At 50.3% G+C, this 16,777-nt stretch overlaps 5 protein-coding genes across 5 annotated transcripts; 3 read left to right on the forward strand and 2 right to left on the reverse strand.

Moving 5' to 3' along the window:
• Nucleotides 1–1,217: 1,217 nt before the first annotated feature.
• ASPWEDRAFT_113475 (nicotinate-nucleotide diphosphorylase (carboxylating)) lies at nucleotides 1,218–2,272 on the forward strand (the record flags this gene model as incomplete). The annotated part of the gene is made up of 3 exons (XM_040828410.1): nucleotides 1,218–1,373; nucleotides 1,437–1,492; nucleotides 1,549–2,272. 3 exons carry the CDS (start codon nucleotides 1,218–1,220, stop codon nucleotides 2,270–2,272), a joined length of 936 nt encoding a protein of 311 aa, XP_040687946.1.
• Nucleotides 2,273–2,731: 459 nt separating this feature from the next.
• ASPWEDRAFT_113240 (putative anucleate primary sterigmata (ApsB)) lies at nucleotides 2,732–7,757 on the reverse strand (the record flags this gene model as incomplete). The annotated part of the gene is made up of 3 exons (XM_040828390.1): nucleotides 2,732–4,843; nucleotides 4,946–5,584; nucleotides 5,643–7,757. The coding sequence occupies 3 exons, from the start codon at nucleotides 7,755–7,757 to the stop codon at nucleotides 2,732–2,734; spliced, it is 4,866 nt and encodes a 1,621-aa protein (XP_040687947.1).
• Nucleotides 7,758–8,453: 696 nt separating this feature from the next.
• Nucleotides 8,454–13,525, reverse strand: ASPWEDRAFT_570888 (Sec7 domain protein). Its single transcript, XM_040838324.1, has 2 exons — nucleotides 10,544–13,525; nucleotides 8,454–10,489 (listed from the first exon to the last, which is right to left on the reverse strand). The coding sequence occupies exons 1-2, from the start codon at nucleotides 13,032–13,034 to the stop codon at nucleotides 8,559–8,561; spliced, it is 4,422 nt and encodes a 1,473-aa protein (XP_040687948.1). The 5' UTR covers nucleotides 13,035–13,525; the 3' UTR covers nucleotides 8,454–8,558.
• On the forward strand, nucleotides 12,995–13,689 carry ASPWEDRAFT_42222 (uncharacterized protein). Its single transcript, XM_040835736.1, has 2 exons — nucleotides 12,995–13,451; nucleotides 13,587–13,689. Exon 1 carries the CDS (start codon nucleotides 13,116–13,118, stop codon nucleotides 13,305–13,307), a length of 192 nt encoding a protein of 63 aa, XP_040687949.1. The 5' UTR covers nucleotides 12,995–13,115; the 3' UTR covers nucleotides 13,308–13,451; nucleotides 13,587–13,689.
• A 1,727-nt stretch (nucleotides 13,690–15,416) lies between these two features.
• ASPWEDRAFT_52528 (unc-50 family protein) lies at nucleotides 15,417–16,531 on the forward strand (the record flags this gene model as incomplete). Its single annotated transcript, XM_040837760.1, has 4 exons — nucleotides 15,417–15,526; nucleotides 15,618–15,721; nucleotides 15,833–16,170; nucleotides 16,220–16,531. 4 exons carry the CDS (start codon nucleotides 15,417–15,419, stop codon nucleotides 16,529–16,531), a joined length of 864 nt encoding a protein of 287 aa, XP_040687950.1.
• Nucleotides 16,532–16,777: the final 246 nt, after the last annotated feature.

Raw genomic sequence — 16,777 nt, forward strand, 5'->3', positions numbered from 1 at the left:
CTGGATGCGGAGGCCTCAAAATCCGAAGTCCGCTGCAGAATCACGGGCATGTTGTGGGATAGACCAGAGAAACTCTGATCTCAGATCACACGGTCAGTTGCAGATCGTCCAAGGCATGGACAACTGGACGTTTTATGCTTGTGCCTTAAAAAAGGTCTACTAACTAATGGTCTTATAGCATTAGGGGAAGTAGTGAGCGTTTGTTTACCCCGCACAAATTGACCAGCCACGATAAGATATCTGACATGCGATAATACAAACAACAATGTGTGATTGTGATATCATCCCTTGAAGTTGCTTCAATGGCATCGTCTAGTTCGACATCCTCCCTGTCATCTACAACGGAGTAATTTCCCTTTCGTACAAGTCTCTTTCCCCCCTCCCCCACGAAACCAGGATGTTTCTTTTACCCCTGAGCTGTCCTTACGATACATACATACGACCAGAAAAGAAATTAAAAAAAGGGATGAAACACAATTCGATTATTGCTGTTGCCTGGAAACTGTGTGGCAGTGTTGCTTGATGTTTCCAATTGATGCTGTACCAGGTGTCAGAAATGGATGGATGTTTTGTCTAACTTGATCCAGGGGGACAATGCGAGATTGTAGTGGGAATTCGTGGTGAACTGGCAAGGCCGCCAAGCAGGGGTCAAGAATGGCTGTGCTCTTGTCTTCTTGGGTCCAAGGCCCCAGCCTCAAATTCAGACTCAGGAACCAAGCGTTCAGCCTGGCAGAAGCTCCATGGCGAGGTGAATTCAAACTTCGAGGGGATACGTAATGATGGCTGGGACTGTGGAGAAGACGTTGGACTGGGATTGGGATACATTCATAATCACATAGCTTGGATATGGATAGCGTGTCTCGTTTTCGTATCCGGGGAAATGCCGCAGACTAAATGCTATTCCTGGTTCGTTGTCGTCTGTACTCTGTATGTACTCGTAATACTCGATTACTGAATCTTCAAGTATGTGCATACGAGTATGAATGAAAATCTTCCAGAACTCCAGAATCAAACTTGGCGATGCTCTCAATATTGCTTCAGAAGTACATGGAGCAACGTGACTTCCCGATCTCGCCCGCACACGTGATTTTCTCCGATAATCGCCGAGATCTGCCCCGCGCGGGGTTCGATTATTTGGAGTCATGGTCTTCTCTCTGGGGTTGAGATAGAACGATAGAATCCAACATCCCAGCAGCTCGAGACAAAAAGAAAAGACAATGGCGGCCACTTATGGAGATCTCCGGCATCTACTGCCTGGCAATTACAAACGGTTCATCACCTCCTGGCTCGAAGAGGACTGTCCCAGCTTCGACTATGGTGGTTTCGTCGTGGGCGAGTCGGAGGGCGAAGCGCGATTGTTAGGGAAGAGCAAGGTAAATCATACCCAGTCTTCTTATCACCTGGATCTATCGTGGTATACTGATATATCGAGATAGGGCGTGGTTGCCGGTGTCCCCTTTGTCGATGAGGTGTTTTCGCAATTAGGCTGCACGTAAGCACTTTCCCCTTCCCCATCGATTCTATATCTAAATCTAAACCTCCATATAGAGTCGAATGGCATGTCAAAGAAGGAGACTCCATTAATCCCGTCACACATTGCGCCACCGTCCGCGGCCCCATCCGTAAAATCCTCCTCGGTGAACGCGTCGCCCTCAATATCCTCGCTCGCTGCTCCGGAATCGCATCCAAGAGTGCCTCCCTCGTTGCTGCTCTCCGCGCCCACGGCTGGTCCGGTACCCTGGCCGGCACCCGCAAGACGACCCCCGGTTTCCGTGTCGTTGAGAAATATGGTATCCTCGTCGGTGGTGCCGACCCCCACCGTCACGATCTTAGCTCCATGACTATGCTCAAGGATAACCACGTCTGGGCTTGTGCCAACAACAGTGCTGCCAGCGACGGTGGTGCTGGGTCAATCGAGTCGATTGCCGCTGCTATTCCTCGCGCCGTGCAGGCGGCCAAGGCGGCTGGTGGCTTTGCGACCAAGGTTGAGGTGGAGTGCCGGAGTGTCGAGGAGGCTGATGCAGCCATCGGAGCGGGTGCGGATGTCATCATGTTGGATAACTTCACCCCCGAAGAGGTGCGTACGGCAGCCAAGAAGCTCAAGGAGCGCTGGGCTGCGGAGAGAAAGTCCTTCCTGGTGGAGGTCAGTGGTGGGTTGAATGAATCCAATGCCGCTACGTACGCTATTCCGGATGTCGATATCATCTCGACCAGCTCTATTCATCAAGGGACTGGCATTGTGGACTTTTCTCTCAAAGTGTCGCTACGTTGAGAAACGCGTGGCGCTTATGATTGAGTAGAACAATGTGTATATACGAGTTGTGGGCATGTATTTTTAAGGCTATTCATAAAAAAAAAAAAAACATGAGATATGCATATTCACCAGAAAGGAATGACTTCGATACCCTTATATCCTCAGCATCTAATGTATATATACATTCAGTCCCACCTGATCATATCGCATATCCCATAGACTTCGTGATGAAAAACTTAAGCATTCCGAGAAACCGAAAATAAAAAGGAGTTCCCCATGATCACCAATCCCAGTTCGATCAGATGAATCAGACAGAGGATACGACGGGAGGAAGCAGAAAGCCAAAACGGAAGGGTATATAGGTAGTTCATGCCCAATATCGGCACAGTATAACATAAAAAAACAGAACCACGACAATGCAATCGCTCGCAATGCAACATCAAACAGAGGAGAAACAGAAAAGATATCAATGATTGCTTAAACCTCAATGTCGACGTATATCCCCTCCCCCTCACTCGAGCTCTGCTCTTCATCCCGATGGTCATCGTACTCTCTGTCCAAATCCTGCTCGGGCCCTTGGATCCGATGCCCTCGCCGGCCATCATCTGTCGATCTGCCCATTGACAAGCCTCGCCGCTGTCGTTCCAATTGGGCCCGGAGCTTTTGGTTCTCGGCATCCCGCTCCTCGAGCCGTTTACGAGCTCCGCTCCGATCGAGTAGGCGGGCCTCGCGTTCAGCCTTAAGTCGTCGCTCCAACTCACGCAGGCGATAAGCCCATTTTTCGTCACTGGCGGGGTCTGCGGGTGTATCTCGAGGACGAGACCCGTGTGTCATCGCCCCAGCGTTTTCCGCCAGAGTAGTTGTTGAGGAGAAGTGAGACGGCTGGGGAATGCCCGTTGAATTTCGTGCCAAGCCTCTCTCCGGACGCTGCATCGACTTGTCGGTCGTAGAACGATGTCGGACCAATGATGATGGATCTGCATCTACCCCCTCCATGCTAGAGTTCCGGCCTGGTGAGGGGCGTGGGGAGCTGGGTCCCATGCCCGCAGCAACTGCAGCAGCCGCAGCAGAGGGAGATCCGCGACTACGAGAATGCGACTGGATAAGATTCAGTTCCGCCTTCAGCAGTCTGTTTTCGCCTCGTAGCTTGGCGATCTCTGGTGACAGTCCCGACTGGTTTTTGCTGTGCTGCTGGGCCCGCATGTTCATGACCGACTCCTCCATGCGGTCAAGCTTCCTGATCCGCAGGCTAAAGCTATGTTCGAGAATTTGATACTGCTTCGTCAGGTCACGATCAACGCTCTTGATGCGGCCCTTGAAACCGGATATCACGCTCTCCACTGTCTTGAGGGCGAGCAAAAGGTTGCGACTGAAGCCAGGCCAGAAGAGAATATTACCAATGACCTCCTGACTTGGCAGATTACCATTAATTAGACTGTTTGAGTGTGCCCAGTCCGGTCCACACATCGACGATAGACGTTTCCACATGGTCAACAGCATTGTGTTTCGCTCATTGAGTTGGTCCTTGAACTGCTGCTCGAGTCCCGTATACCGTTTGCGGTCCTGGTTTCGCGCACTCTCCAGTTCCGAAATGCGCGAATTACTCTGCGTAATAGTCCGTGATGCCTGGTATTGGGATTTGAGTGCCTGCTCGAACGACTGCTTGTCTGCTCGTCGAGCGTGTCGTTCACGGTCCAGAAGCTCGGAAAGTTTCTGGGATTCGAGACCGTGACTTTCCAGGAGAGCATCACGGTTTCGCAAAAGAGACTCTTTTTCGTCTAGCTTGGAGCGAATACTCTCGAGCTCCAAAGCAGTCGACTCAAGTTCCTTTTGCAACTTCATAATGTTGGAGATCAAGCTGGAGCGACTGCCAGTCAGGTCACCAAGGGTTTCTCGGAGGTTATTTTCAAGGTCCATAAGTCGCTCCCGCCAGGTAGCCGTTTCGATCTCCTGGGCCGACAAGCCTTTCTTGAGTCTTCGAACCTCCTCCTTGGCAGCAGAGGCCTCGCGATTTAATTCGTTCATGATCCTCTGGACTTCTTGCTTCTCTTTGCCTCCTACAACTTCTCGCTGGTGCCTCTCGTCGGCCAAGCGCCCTTCAAGTTCCCTGGTCTTTTCTTTCTCACTATGAAGACTCATACTGTACGTCTTGAGCTCTGACTCGAGATCACCAATCTTAATCTTGTCACCATCCTGTTCCTCCCGTAGGAAGGCGATTTCATTTTGGCTCGATTCTATTTGAACTGTCAGACGCTGAACCTTGGTGTTGGCCTCATAGAGGCTCTTATCCAGCGACTCCATTTCTCGGTTTGCATCTTCTAGCTCCTGCTGAACAGCATGGTATCGTTGCAGATTGTTCTGTGCATCCTCTTCAAGCCGAATGATACCCTCGCTGGCAGAACGCATCTCTGCTTGTAGGGCCCTGAGGTTCTCGTCCTGGTCTTTAAGCTCTTCTCCTAATCGCTGACACTCGTCGACCTTTCGTTCAAGCTCTTCCCCGAGACTGTCCAATTCCTCTTGAGCCTCAGCTCGCAGATCTTGAAATGCGGCATCACGCTCATCTGCCATGTGTAACGCTTGATCGCGTTCCTGTAAAGTTTGGTCTCTTTCTTGCAAAGTTTGGTCGCGTTCCTGCAAAGCCTGGTCACGTTCCTGGGTCAGGCTCTGCATCTCTTCTTCAGCCTGATCCACGTCCGCCTGATATGCTTTGTCAAGAGCCTCTATCTCACCCAAACATTCATCAAGTTGTTCCCTGATAGCTTGATTCTCGAGTTTAAGCCCCGACACCTGGTCGCGCAACTGTCCATTACGGGCCTCCAAGTCGTCGCGTTCTGTACCACCGTTCGGAGAAGCCCCCGTATTATCACTGGTCCGAGAAGAAGATCTTCCATGTGCGCGCGATGCCGAGTAGTCGAAGATGCTATCTCCCGCGATTGACCGACTGCGGTCGCGACGTTGGCCGAGCTTTAGCTCCTCAATCTCCTGATAGAGACGCTCCTTCTCTCGGTTGCGGGATGTGAGCATCGAGGTCTGGGCGCTGACTTCTTTCCTTAATTCGGAATTTTCTTGCTTCAGCAACTCCAATTCCACAACCAGTGTGTGGCTACTGGAGCTGCCGGGGGTGGTTGTGTGCCGGTTGATGTCTCGATCTGAAGCAGCTGAATATGAGACCATTGAGTCCATGTGCTCACGTTGTGTAGGCCTGTAATTGCTCATTGTGAAATTCGTCTCGTTCCTCAGGCGTAGAGTTTCATCCCGAAGTCTCTTGTTCTCCTCCTCTGCTTGCTCACGAGCCGCTGTCTCCGCGTCAAGCATGTCTTTCCACATGTCCTGCAACATCATATAAGCAAACAAGTTACTAAGAAGTATATGATGGGTAAGAACTCACCCTTTCCTCCCTAGATCCCACATCTGAGCCCACCGGCCTGCCTTCATTCAACGACTTGACAATCTCGGCAAGTCTTCTCTTCTCGCTTTCCCTAGTAATGCTTTCAGACCTTAGTCTTTCAATCTCAAATTCATACGCTTCTACTCGCTCCCGCAAGAAGAGTAGTTCCTCGTCTGGCATCGCATCACGATCGTCATCGTCAGAGCCTTCTGGGTCATGATTGACCATGGATTCCTTGTCTGACTGGTGCTCTTTTAATTGCTTTTCCAAGTCGCGGATTTTTCGCCTGAGGCTTTGACTGTCCTTTTGTATCTTTAACTTGTCCGACTTCAGCTCAACATTCTCAGATATCATCTCCTTGATACCCTCCTCAGAACGTTTGTTCAAAGCCTCGTTGAGAAAGTGAATCCTCATTTTCAAGTCAAAGTTCTCCTTTGAGAGCCGATCGATTGTGCTGCTCTGTTCTTTCAGAGTCATGGTCCGACCGCTTCTTGCGAATGCAGGCGTTGATGCCCCCCCGCGTTTATCGGGAGATACCCCGCGGTTGCCATTATCCTCTCGGAACTGTTTTACAAATGTACTTGGGACTTGAATATCCTTGATGCGTTCGGCAATCGCAGTGTCGGTCGGGAGATTACCATCTGAGGGTCGGGCTTTTGGTGTCATTGGCCCCGAAGCATCTTCAGCGGGCGTTTCTGGTTGAGACGGTGACTCCGGGCGCGACTGTGCAGAGCCTTCCTCTTCGTTAAGAGTGTGTAGGCCTCCATCTGTAGCCCCACTGGGGTTCTTCTTCTCCAAGAGATTTTCATCACTGTAACTGGAGATTCCGGACGCCATACTCCCCAGACTGACTGATCTCGCGAGGTTGTTACGTTGTCCAGCTTGGTTCTGATGCTCTGGCACCGCGCCTCCCGATTGAAGTGCATAATCAGCACCCAAGGTCGCATCACTGTGTGTCATCTCGGTGTTATAAGTGTTATTACTCGCGACTGAGGAGTAGGAAAGACGATGGGCCGATTGACGACTGGTTAGGTACTTGGGTCTGTTTCCTCTTCGACTACCATCACGGGGAGCCGTGTCCGCATCACTGCCACTGTTGTCATGAAATAATCTCGAGCGCCCAGGCGACAAGCTCCGTGTACTATTTCTATGTTCCTGGTTTGTTGGTGGTAGCGATTGATCCCCTTGTGGGGCTGACGACCTAATGACTGAATCCTCTTGATAAAGCTGACTATTGTCTCGATTATCATCGGTGAATATAGATTGGTTTCGGTTCTCAGTTCTTGCTGCGGCAGCTGCTGCAGGCGACGATGGTATTGCTTCCAGCACTGTGGTGTTGTCGCCATCGTGGTGTTCCGACGCAGCGGGTGTAGCATTCATTCCGATGTGAGTGCCGTGTTCTAGACCGGAGGTCTGAGGAGTTTGAGCTGGATTCCCTTTCGATGTAATATCATGGATTGAATCATCCGGTGTCACGAAAGAGAGTTGGGATGGTTCTTGCTGTGCAGGCTCGGGCGCATTTTCATCGGGCACACCAACCAAGTAGGTATCGTCAACCCCGCTGTTCTTGTTGGTAGCAGCAACTTCGATAGTCGACGGCTCCGGCAAGAAACTTGATTCCACATCCATCAATCTCCTCGCCATTTCTTTTTCTTCGATAAGGGTCTGGTTGTCACCGCGCTCGTGGTCGCCATCCTCGCTGGACAGGGGCAACAAAAGGCTACTGTCGTCGTTATCGGGTAAGGGAGGTAGGAGGTTCGAGTCATCTTCGTAATCTGTTTGTCCAGTATAATCAGTCGTCGGGTGGTCATCTGATGTAAAATCGAGTGTTGTGGTATCTTCCTGCGCGTGGTCAACTCCGCTTTCTGCAGCTGTAATCGCAGTGACGTCCATTGTTGTCGTCGTAGTGTTGGGGGAAAGGTCTTCCCGCGCAGTCTCCGCCCCCATGAACTCGGTTGAGTCGCCAGAACACGCCTCAAAGGGCGGGATATCGTCGTCAAAATCAAAACCACCGGGGACACAGCCAGAAGACGACTTGCGCGCGCGCTCAGGATTCAAAATCACGTTCGGAAACGACAACGGGGAGAGTGGTGCCCGGGCGGAATCCGTCGACATGGTGACGGCGTGGGTAGCGTACTAGGGCCTCTGGGCGCACTTTGTTTTTGGTCTCTGCTCCACATCCACCGTTGATGAGGTTCTACCCACTTGGGGCGAAGATTGGCGGTGCTTGTAGCGACTAGTGTTGTAGTAGCAGGACTGCTGTCGATGAACACGATCTGGATTTTGGCTGGTCACTGGTTAGTTGGTATCCTAGATGATCATAATGAAAAATCAAGATTCACAAACCAAGCTTGAATAATTATGAGACCCATCTGCAGGCTATATTTGATGTCAAAACGTCAACAATCACAAAGCAAGGAGGACGAGAAGTGGGCGGCGGGCTATTTGGGGGAGAGGGGCAGACCGGCCAATCAGCGATAGGCACGCCAGCAGCGCCTACTTTGTATATCATTTTGGATGTCTCTACGCAGAAGCCTTATAATCTATCAATATGACAAGGATGAATTCTCTGAATTAATAGTTTTTTACATGGAAAGTACCTCGAGGAGGACACAATAAGAAAAGAAAAAGAAAAAATCATGGTATCCATAACATAAGTCTCATCAGAATTGGCACTCCGGCAAGGAGTAGTGATCAAGGAACAAAAGAAGCAGCAGACAGATCATGCATTGTCTGCATATATAGTCTCTAAACTATGTGTAAATGAAGATAAAAAAAATAAAAAAAGGGAGGGGAAACTGTACAAAAGGACTTGGGGGTTCATTATCGTCGAACGCAGTAAGAATGTGAACGGAGCTTCATAGTATATAGCATTCAGAAAGGAAGAAAAAGAAAAAGATAAAGCAGTACCCCGTTTCAAGTAGACACAGGGGTCTCAGTAGTAGTAGTTTGGTCGTCTTCTGGATGACTTCCTTCGTGCGATGAATAGATTTTGTTCTTGTGGTCGAACGCTGCCTGAAGGGAGTCGATGTAGGTTCGGAATTTCACAATCTCCCGCAACAAGTACGAGGATTTCTTCTCCCAGTTGGCCATCGCCTTGGTCGCGTTGGGGTGTCGCGGAGAAAATGACAGAACCATCGCCGGCCGAAGCTCGTTATGCTTGGTCAAATCGTCCTCAACGTTCTTGACGTAGTTCTGTAACGCCTTCAGCTGGTCCGGTTCGCTCAAAGCGGAGGCCACCATGCTCTGCTGAGGAGGGGCCCAATCGCTAATGTGAACGCGATCTGCCGGGAGTCGGGGTCGCACGCCCTGTTGGTCGAGGGAACTCCTGATCGAGCTTTGGATGCTGGGTCGCGCCCCGGATGACGAGGGCGGTGTGCCATTCTGATCGGTGTTGATCAGAGCGCTATTGATCACTGCGTCGCTCCACCCGTACTCGATATTACTGATACCGCCGACCAAAGGCTCCTTAGACAGTCTCGCACTCCAGTAGTTGGCACTGCTGACGAATTCGCGGACAATCTCAGGCGTGCCAGCTTGGAAGAGGTGTACGGCACCTGTGGGCAGGCTCAGAGCCCATACATGCGGCCGTGACTTGGAGTACCCAGGAGGCGGCAGAGCACTTGCAATAGTTTGACGTAAGAGAAACTTCCAAATCTCTTCTGCGTTCGACATCCAGTTGCCTCCCCCAACAATTACACCGCCATTCTGACGTTGCTTGGCCTTTTGGCGGACAGATTTGGTGGAGTTGCTGAAGGAGAATAGGCGCATCCAGCCCTGCTGGATGACAGCAAAGCATTCGTTCCAATTGCGGTCTTTGGCCCTCTTCTCGACGGAATCGAGATGATGCTTGTGCTTTAGGCTTCCTTCCTTGGCCCACGGGGCACCAGCAAGCTCTAGCGTCTCATCTTCGAGAAGTGGTGCCATCCGCTCATGGTCTTCTGAACTTGCGATAGAGTTAGCAGAATCTTCACGAATGATGGCCTGACTAAGGGCATTGGCAAATCCAATGGACTGCTGATACTCCCCGCGAGGGTAGTCTGAGCCAAATGAATCGACTGATGCGGAGGTCAGTTTGCCTAAAGAATATTTACTCCAGGTACTAGAAGCAGAGGGACTCCAAAGAGAAGACTGGTCGTCGAGACTAGTCCGGCTGGAGCCCATGGTAGACGGAGGATATAGCCTTACGCGCGAGCGGGGCTTTGAGGACCAACGTGCAGTGCCATAGCGAGAATCAGCGGAGCGGCCACGAGGGTAGATGTCAGAGCCGCTCTTGCTCAGTGTACTTGGGCTTCGGCGGAGACTATTCGAGTTAGGGCCAAGCAAATTGTTCGACATACGGGCCCCATCCTTTTCTGGCTGGGCGCCGTGCAGTGGAAGCTTTTGTTTCTGGATCGAGTTGTAGAAATCTTTGAGCACGGTTTCAACCTGCTGTTCCCATGCTCTCACTGTTCCATTGAACGGGTTGTTAACCAATGGGCCACTGTCGCCGTCGTAATCGGTGTTCATTTTCCCGGAGAGATCTGTTCGAGACATTCGGTTGAGAAGCTTTGTGGGTTGGTTGACTGGCTTTTCCGTGTCCGTATTGCCACGGTCGGATTCCTCAATGGGCAATGAGTTCGACCTAGCCGCTGAAAGAGTCATGTCCTGGAAAGGAATGGGAGCCCTAGGTTTGTTGATAGGACGTAATGTATCAAAACTATCTGGTGCCGCATCGATTGCAACTCGATGGATCGTAGGCATCGTGTTTCGAACAAATTGGTTCTTAGTCATCTTTGACTCAATATCTGCAAGATGCAGGTCGGTGTTTAACAAAAGGAGAGAATAGCAGATGGTATGAACGACGTCTAGTATACGTTTAGATCAAAAATGTAGTATATCACATCAGAACGGTTACATACCTGCGGCTTTGAAGCCATGGCGGGGATTGCATTCGCACCATCTAGTTGAAAAGGCGTCCAACACTCGATCGACCTGCTGTGTTTCTCCCTTCAATACAAGTCGGTTGCATAAGCTTCGGAGTGCGGCCAGAATGTTCATATTAGACCAGTCAAAAAGATCCATATATGCCTCTCGGATCGTAGCGCGATCGGGATCACCAAGCCAAGCAGCAGCCGGCTCGTTGCCTACAACTTGATCTTGACTGTCAAAAAGCTTCTGCGCTTGATCCCGATCGATGCCTGTTGGCTCATCATCTGGGGTATCATCGGGAGAAGCAGCGTCACTTTCAACCTCCTCGGCAATCCTCGGCTCCTCTGGCGACATCACTGGCGTGTTTGAAGCAGTATAGTAGTTCGAGATTTCCGACGCAGACTCGTTGGCGCCATCAACGGGAATGGGCAATTTGGCCGAGCCATCTTGCTGGTCTTTGGATGACTCGGTATCATGCACATCCCGGTTTCCATTCGACTCTGTCTCGCTCAACGAATGAGAATCTGCCAGGAATTCTGCAGACATTGCGCTTTTCTGAGAAATATCTTCCGCCACAGGTGATAGCGGTGAAGAGGGAGCATGTGGTGGTGCCAGTTTGTTTTGTGATATGTTGGTTAGCTTGTCAGACTCGGGCTTGACTATGCTGTCATGAGAATCGATGGCAGCCTTGGGACGATGATCGGACGAATGTTGCCCTTGTCTTGATTCAAGAGAGGCGCTAGGATCCAGGTCACCGGATTTAGCTGTCGGATCTTCGTCTCCACTGCTGTTTGCCAAGAATGATGTATCATGCCCACTAGACGATCCGGAAGGATAACCTGCATATTTGGATCTTGACCCAGCATTGGGGGTTATAATGCTGTCCATTTGTCTTTGAGTTTGCAGGTACTTTGGCCGTGGGAGCTCCGCTTCGCACAAGCTTCCCTCCCGATCGGGGTGCTGAGGCGGAGGTGCATGATCGAGGTAAGGATTCATCACTTTCCTCAAACTGCTCACAGGACTGGGCTCCGCCTTGAAGCTTTCAAATGGTCTGGGGGCGAATTCCTGTGGAAGCATAATTGGCGGTGGGACAGTCTCGACAACTGACTTCTTGCGTCGGCGGAAGAAAGATGACTTTTTGTTCACAACTTGTGGCGGCCCTTCACGAACCGAATTATTCGATCCTGTTGCCACGTTAGTCTTCGTCGGTGGTTTCCGGGCCTTGAGGCTCGCAGCGACACCAAATGAGTCCTTGGAGTCGTTCTCTGGATACGGCAGGTCAGGCTGCCCTTGGGATTCAGGGTTCTTTGAGGATCCAAACACACGCCGGAAAAAGCCCGGGCGCTCTTTGACCGGTGCTGGTTCAGGCGGGGGGAATATGGGCTTGTTGTAGGATATTGTGGGACTCGGGGCAGGGGGCTCTAGCGATGCGGGCATGGTTGGAGGCTCGAGGCCCGTTTCGTCCAAATTATCCAAGTCATTTCCGGGACTTCTGATCGTTGCTGTCCCAATATTCTCGGGACGGGGCTTTTTCGAATGATTTGTACGGGACGATTTCATGCTATTCCTCCTGGAGGCGACTGGAGTCCGCGATGATTGATGGCTCAGGGTCCCGGTGTGGTCGTCTTGGGAAGGGAGATGTTTCCTTGGTCCTGCCGGAACATTCGGGGTCGGAGCTGCGTCGACCCCATCATAGGTATCATAGCCCAAAGGTGCCTCTGGGAAGGGCATAAACGGCTGCCTGGACCCATACTCGAAGCTTGACGAACGTTTTTCGCCCTCCGAGTCCGCCCTAGCTCTCGAAAAAGGGGTAGCGAAATCGGCATTCGAAGATGAACTTCCTTTGCTACTCTTCCCCGCAGCATGCGTCCTAGGGGCAGTATTGGAACTGTATAACTGGCCTCGCGAACTGATTCCTTCTCGACTTTGACTACTACCGATTCTCCTCACGCTCGATTGGTAATTGGAGCTGCTGTTGCTGCGACGTCCTGGGGCTGGTTGCATTCCATAGCGGCCAGCGCTGTCATCATAGTTAAAATCGGGGTCGGAAGACAAGGAAGAGGAAAAGGTATGTCCGCGAAAACGGCCCTGCGTCATGGAATCCTGAGAAGGGCGGTTGTGGACATCCGACTCGAAGACCGAGTTGAACAGGCGATAGTCGTCCAGAACCGAGGAGCCAGAGAGAGCAAACTGGTCGAGAGAGAGGAGCATGTTATCGACAATGGATGTACGCGCGGCGTGTTGTGGGGATAGAGACAAATCATGTGGATCACGTTCGGAGCCTGAATCATTGCTACTTGTTGCGTTATCGGGAGGGTTCATGTCATCGAGGAAAGTCTCGCGCACAGAAGGTCGTGCATGTTGCCCTCGTCTTGAGGGTCTATATCTGGCGGATTGGGAGGGAGGCGTGCGAGGAGGAGAAATGTCGATAACCTGTTGCTGGGACATTCTGATGCGACCCGATGGGCCAGTTGAGCTCATTTATAGATGCAAGGAACCTTAGAACAAGCGACCCAAGCCGTTAGAGACGGAGGGGGAAGAAGAAGAAGAAAAAAAAAACAAATGTTGGAACCAAGTTTGTTTTGCGACAACGGTGCCGTCCAACAGGATCGCTTTGTGGACAGGGTCTCCCGCGATATCCGACCGATTGATGGTTGCCAACACGCCTTATGGCCCAAGCTGGCGAGTGTCAGAGCCCAAGTAGCAGAAGCGATTCTGAAACACGGGTGTGTTACCTGGCGGTCATCGCATTAAGGCGGCGGAGGTACTAATGCAGCGTAAGGGGAAGAAGTAACGGTTAAAACGGCGGCGGAATAAGAGCGCAGTAGTGTGTCAATATGGAGTAGTTCGACCCGACAGCGAATAATTGATTGACCAGAACAGATGGAAGATTGGCGACTGAAGCAGAGGTGAGTTAGCAGAGATTGTCGAAACTCGGTCGATACTTTTTTTTGGGGGGGGGAAGGATTATTGACGGGCAGAAACTGGGCGGGAGGGATCAGAAGGTATTCCTTGGGGAGGGGGGAGGCGAACCGGGGAAAAGGCTGTGATAGGCGCAAGGAACGAACTCTTTTCCAAAAATTTGTCAATGAGAACAAGGGAGAATTGCGATGGACAGATCGGAATGAAGGTGAAGAAGAAAGTGGTGATGCCTGGATTTGCGACCACCAAGGGATGAAGATAATCAATAGTAGTGCTCCAAGCTCTCTTGATTTTCTGCCAGACGAATTGCTTTGCGAGGGATTGACGCCAGTTGCCCTTCCTAATCGGGAACTGCTCAGGGGCAGATGAAGGCTTGGCAGTGGAGGCACTAGCGTGTTATGTCAGCATTTTCTTGCTAACTACTCCGTACCTGTATTCTTCTATCACTGGTATAATTATTATTCTTATAGCTATAGCTATTTACAGTATATAGCATACAGAGCACAGAAGAGATATTTTTATATCAAGTATCCTGTATGTCGAGGATGAATAGCGGATGCCGTGTGGTGTAGACAGCGTTATCAACAACAATAGTGGAGTGTGGGGCGACTAGTTTGGCATTGATCATGATGCCGCCATTTGAGCTTCATGATAGTCCTCTGTACCTAGTTTTGCAGGGTTACTCTGGGCGCTACACACACTTTCTCTGCATCCTGGGGATCCTGTTTCATCTACGACTCCACTCCAGACGGAGTAACTCGGCTAGAATACCGTCAGCGACTCCATAGGTGCTTGTTCATCCTCTCTCAACGGCCAACTGCTGACAGTCCAGTGTGTGTTCATTAATCCGAACAACACCATTTGCTTTGCATGGTACCATTCAAATCTATTCTACCTCAGCTGCATACCACTGCAAATGGTGTCGCTTAGCTCGAGCAATGTCGAGATATCCAAATTTAACCCAATCCATGAAGATCATCCCATCCTTTTGAGGGACGCAGCTTGCACTATTGTTTGACCACAGACTTGTCTCTGCCGATGGACTGGATTAACTCGGTGAATGAGCGTGCTGGTCGGAAATATCTTTCTTTGTGACCTGTCGACTCCTTTTGCGATTCTTGATTCTCATTAATCCCACTCGACTTGCCATGAGGCTGACCGTGTAACTGAGCTTGCGATGTATCGACTGGAGTGCTCCATCTGCTTGAACCGGCTGGAGTACCATGTCGGACAGATCTACATCTACTATTCAACTTGACTCAAACTCTACGATTTTGAATCTATTCTTCCTTGGAATTATCAGCCAAAATGGACAGGTCAGATGTGGAGTATTCGCCTACATTTCTATTCCCAGCCAGACGGTCCAGAATGAGATCTATCGACGGAGCGGGTGAGGGTGAATTCAAATATGATGAAAGGTGATGCTGATGCTACAAGCCACTGGAATCTAATTCAACCAGCTCTCTATAATTGCCGGTTCACTCTGGGATATTCGTCGATGGTCTGGATTATAGTATTATTACTTGCAGAGTACTCCTGTGGAAATCAGAGCCGTCAAGGCCGACAGTGGACAGGCACTGTTCATGCCATTGCTGAAGCGCAACTCCCAATTCATAGAAGAAAATATCTTGGCCCTTCATCATCTCCATCCCTCTATTTTCCAACCACTCCGTACTCTGCAAATGTAAATAGATCTTCATGGTGTTGTCTGTTGTAAAGATGCCCTCTCAACGGCCCCAAGTTATCCCGAGGATGACATAACCAACACCTTTCGCGTTTCCGACTCTCGACTCCAACTCCTAAATCAAGCCCAGCAAGATACCCAAGGCCAAATAGGGAATATCCCAGCCATTCCCCCGACGTCATTGATTCTAGAGTATATGAGAAATATATCCATCGCCGGTCTCCTGAGCACCGGGGCTGTCCTACCCATCGCAGAAGATGAATCCTCACATATCCGTCCCTCGCCAACATGCCAGTCCGGCCAGCTTTGGCGGCACAACGCCTGCCAGTCGCAGATCCAGTTTACGAATGCCGCGTTTCTTCAAAAGGTGTGCTTCTTCCCCAAGAGTAGCATGATGTTTATGAAATTGTCGACATCATGGTGCAAAGTGCAACGGTTGAGCTGACGGGAAATGGTAGATTGTTCAAGTTCCCACAGATGGACTTTGAAATGGCCATTTGGGAGATGACATCACTATTAATCGCTCCCAAAAAGGTGTTCAAATCAATCTATTACCATGTAAGTGGCTCCTCGGCTTGTTGATAACTTTATCATTGATGCTAATTATATCTGGCAAATATAGAAACGTAGGTGTTGCCCTCCTACATCCGAATTCTAATATTGACTTACGCAGAAACAAAAAACACCTGGCATCGTCCAGATCCCTCCTTCACCTATCTGCTCTCCTTTTTCCTCCTTCTCACTGCTCTGGCATGGGGCCTTGCCTATACGCCAAGCTTTGGTGCCATTCTCCGTCTCTCCTTCTTCTTTATTTTTATTCACTTTATCGGGTCATCGCTCCTCATCTCAACAATCGCCTACTTTGTCATCGGACGCCTGTTTGGGCCTAATGGAGCGGCTGCATCATTGGCTGGATTGAGGGGCTCTCGGGGCCGAAGACGCGGTGCAGCGCAAGGCTTGTTCGTGCAGCCTGGAGAAAAGGATCAATTGGAATTTGGTTACTGTTTTGATGTGAGCTCCGACGCAGTCCCCTGGATCGCTCTTGATTAACCTAGTCTAGGTCTCCAACCGTGCCTTTTTCCCCCTCTACCTCCATCTCTACGTCGTTCAATTCCTCCTTCTTCCGATCCTCACTCGCAGCCCGAGTAACTTCTTGACCACCTTCCTCGGGAATACGCTCTATCTCTCTGCTCTCCTTTACTATACATATATTACTTTCCTCGGGTACAATGCCCTGCCATTTTTGCATAACACGGAGCTGCTGTTGGTCCCGATTCTGGTGTTCTCGGTGATGTGGCTGGTGAGTTTGATTGCCGGGTGGGGAGTTGTGATGCAGGGTCGCAGCGTTGAGGGTCTGTTCTGGGGGGTTTAAATTTCATGCATTTGTGGCGTTTTTCCATTGATGTTTGCTGGCGCTGGTGTACGGCGGTATATCTTTCTTCATTTTCCCTAATAATGCATAGTTGAGGATTTCATATTCGGTCATATTCAGTACATTAGATTACTATCTTTGGGGTGTCTATTTAAATCAATTGATAGATGAATTCTGAATCCATATGGCAAGGATATATCGTCTTTGATATTCATTCCAATGGTGTATTTACCAAATCCCAGCATA

The sequence above is a fragment of the Aspergillus wentii genome (assembly GCF_001890725.1).
Source record: "Aspergillus wentii DTO 134E9 unplaced genomic scaffold ASPWEscaffold_5, whole genome shotgun sequence".
Classification (NCBI taxonomy): Eukaryota; Fungi; Ascomycota; class Eurotiomycetes; order Eurotiales; family Aspergillaceae; genus Aspergillus; species Aspergillus wentii.

Coding starts and splice junctions, on each gene's coding strand:
- ASPWEDRAFT_570888 (XM_040838324.1), bottom strand. CDS start 13,034: ATGAGCTCAACTGGCCCATCGGGTCGCATCAGAATGTCCCAGCAACAG. Junction 10,490..10,543: donor CCATGGCTTCAAAGCCGCAG/GTATGTAACCGT, acceptor AACGTATACTAG/ACGTCGTTCATACCATCTGC.
- ASPWEDRAFT_42222 (XM_040835736.1), top strand. CDS start 13,116: ATGTTGGAACCAAGTTTGTTTTGCGACAACGGTGCCGTCCAACAGGAT.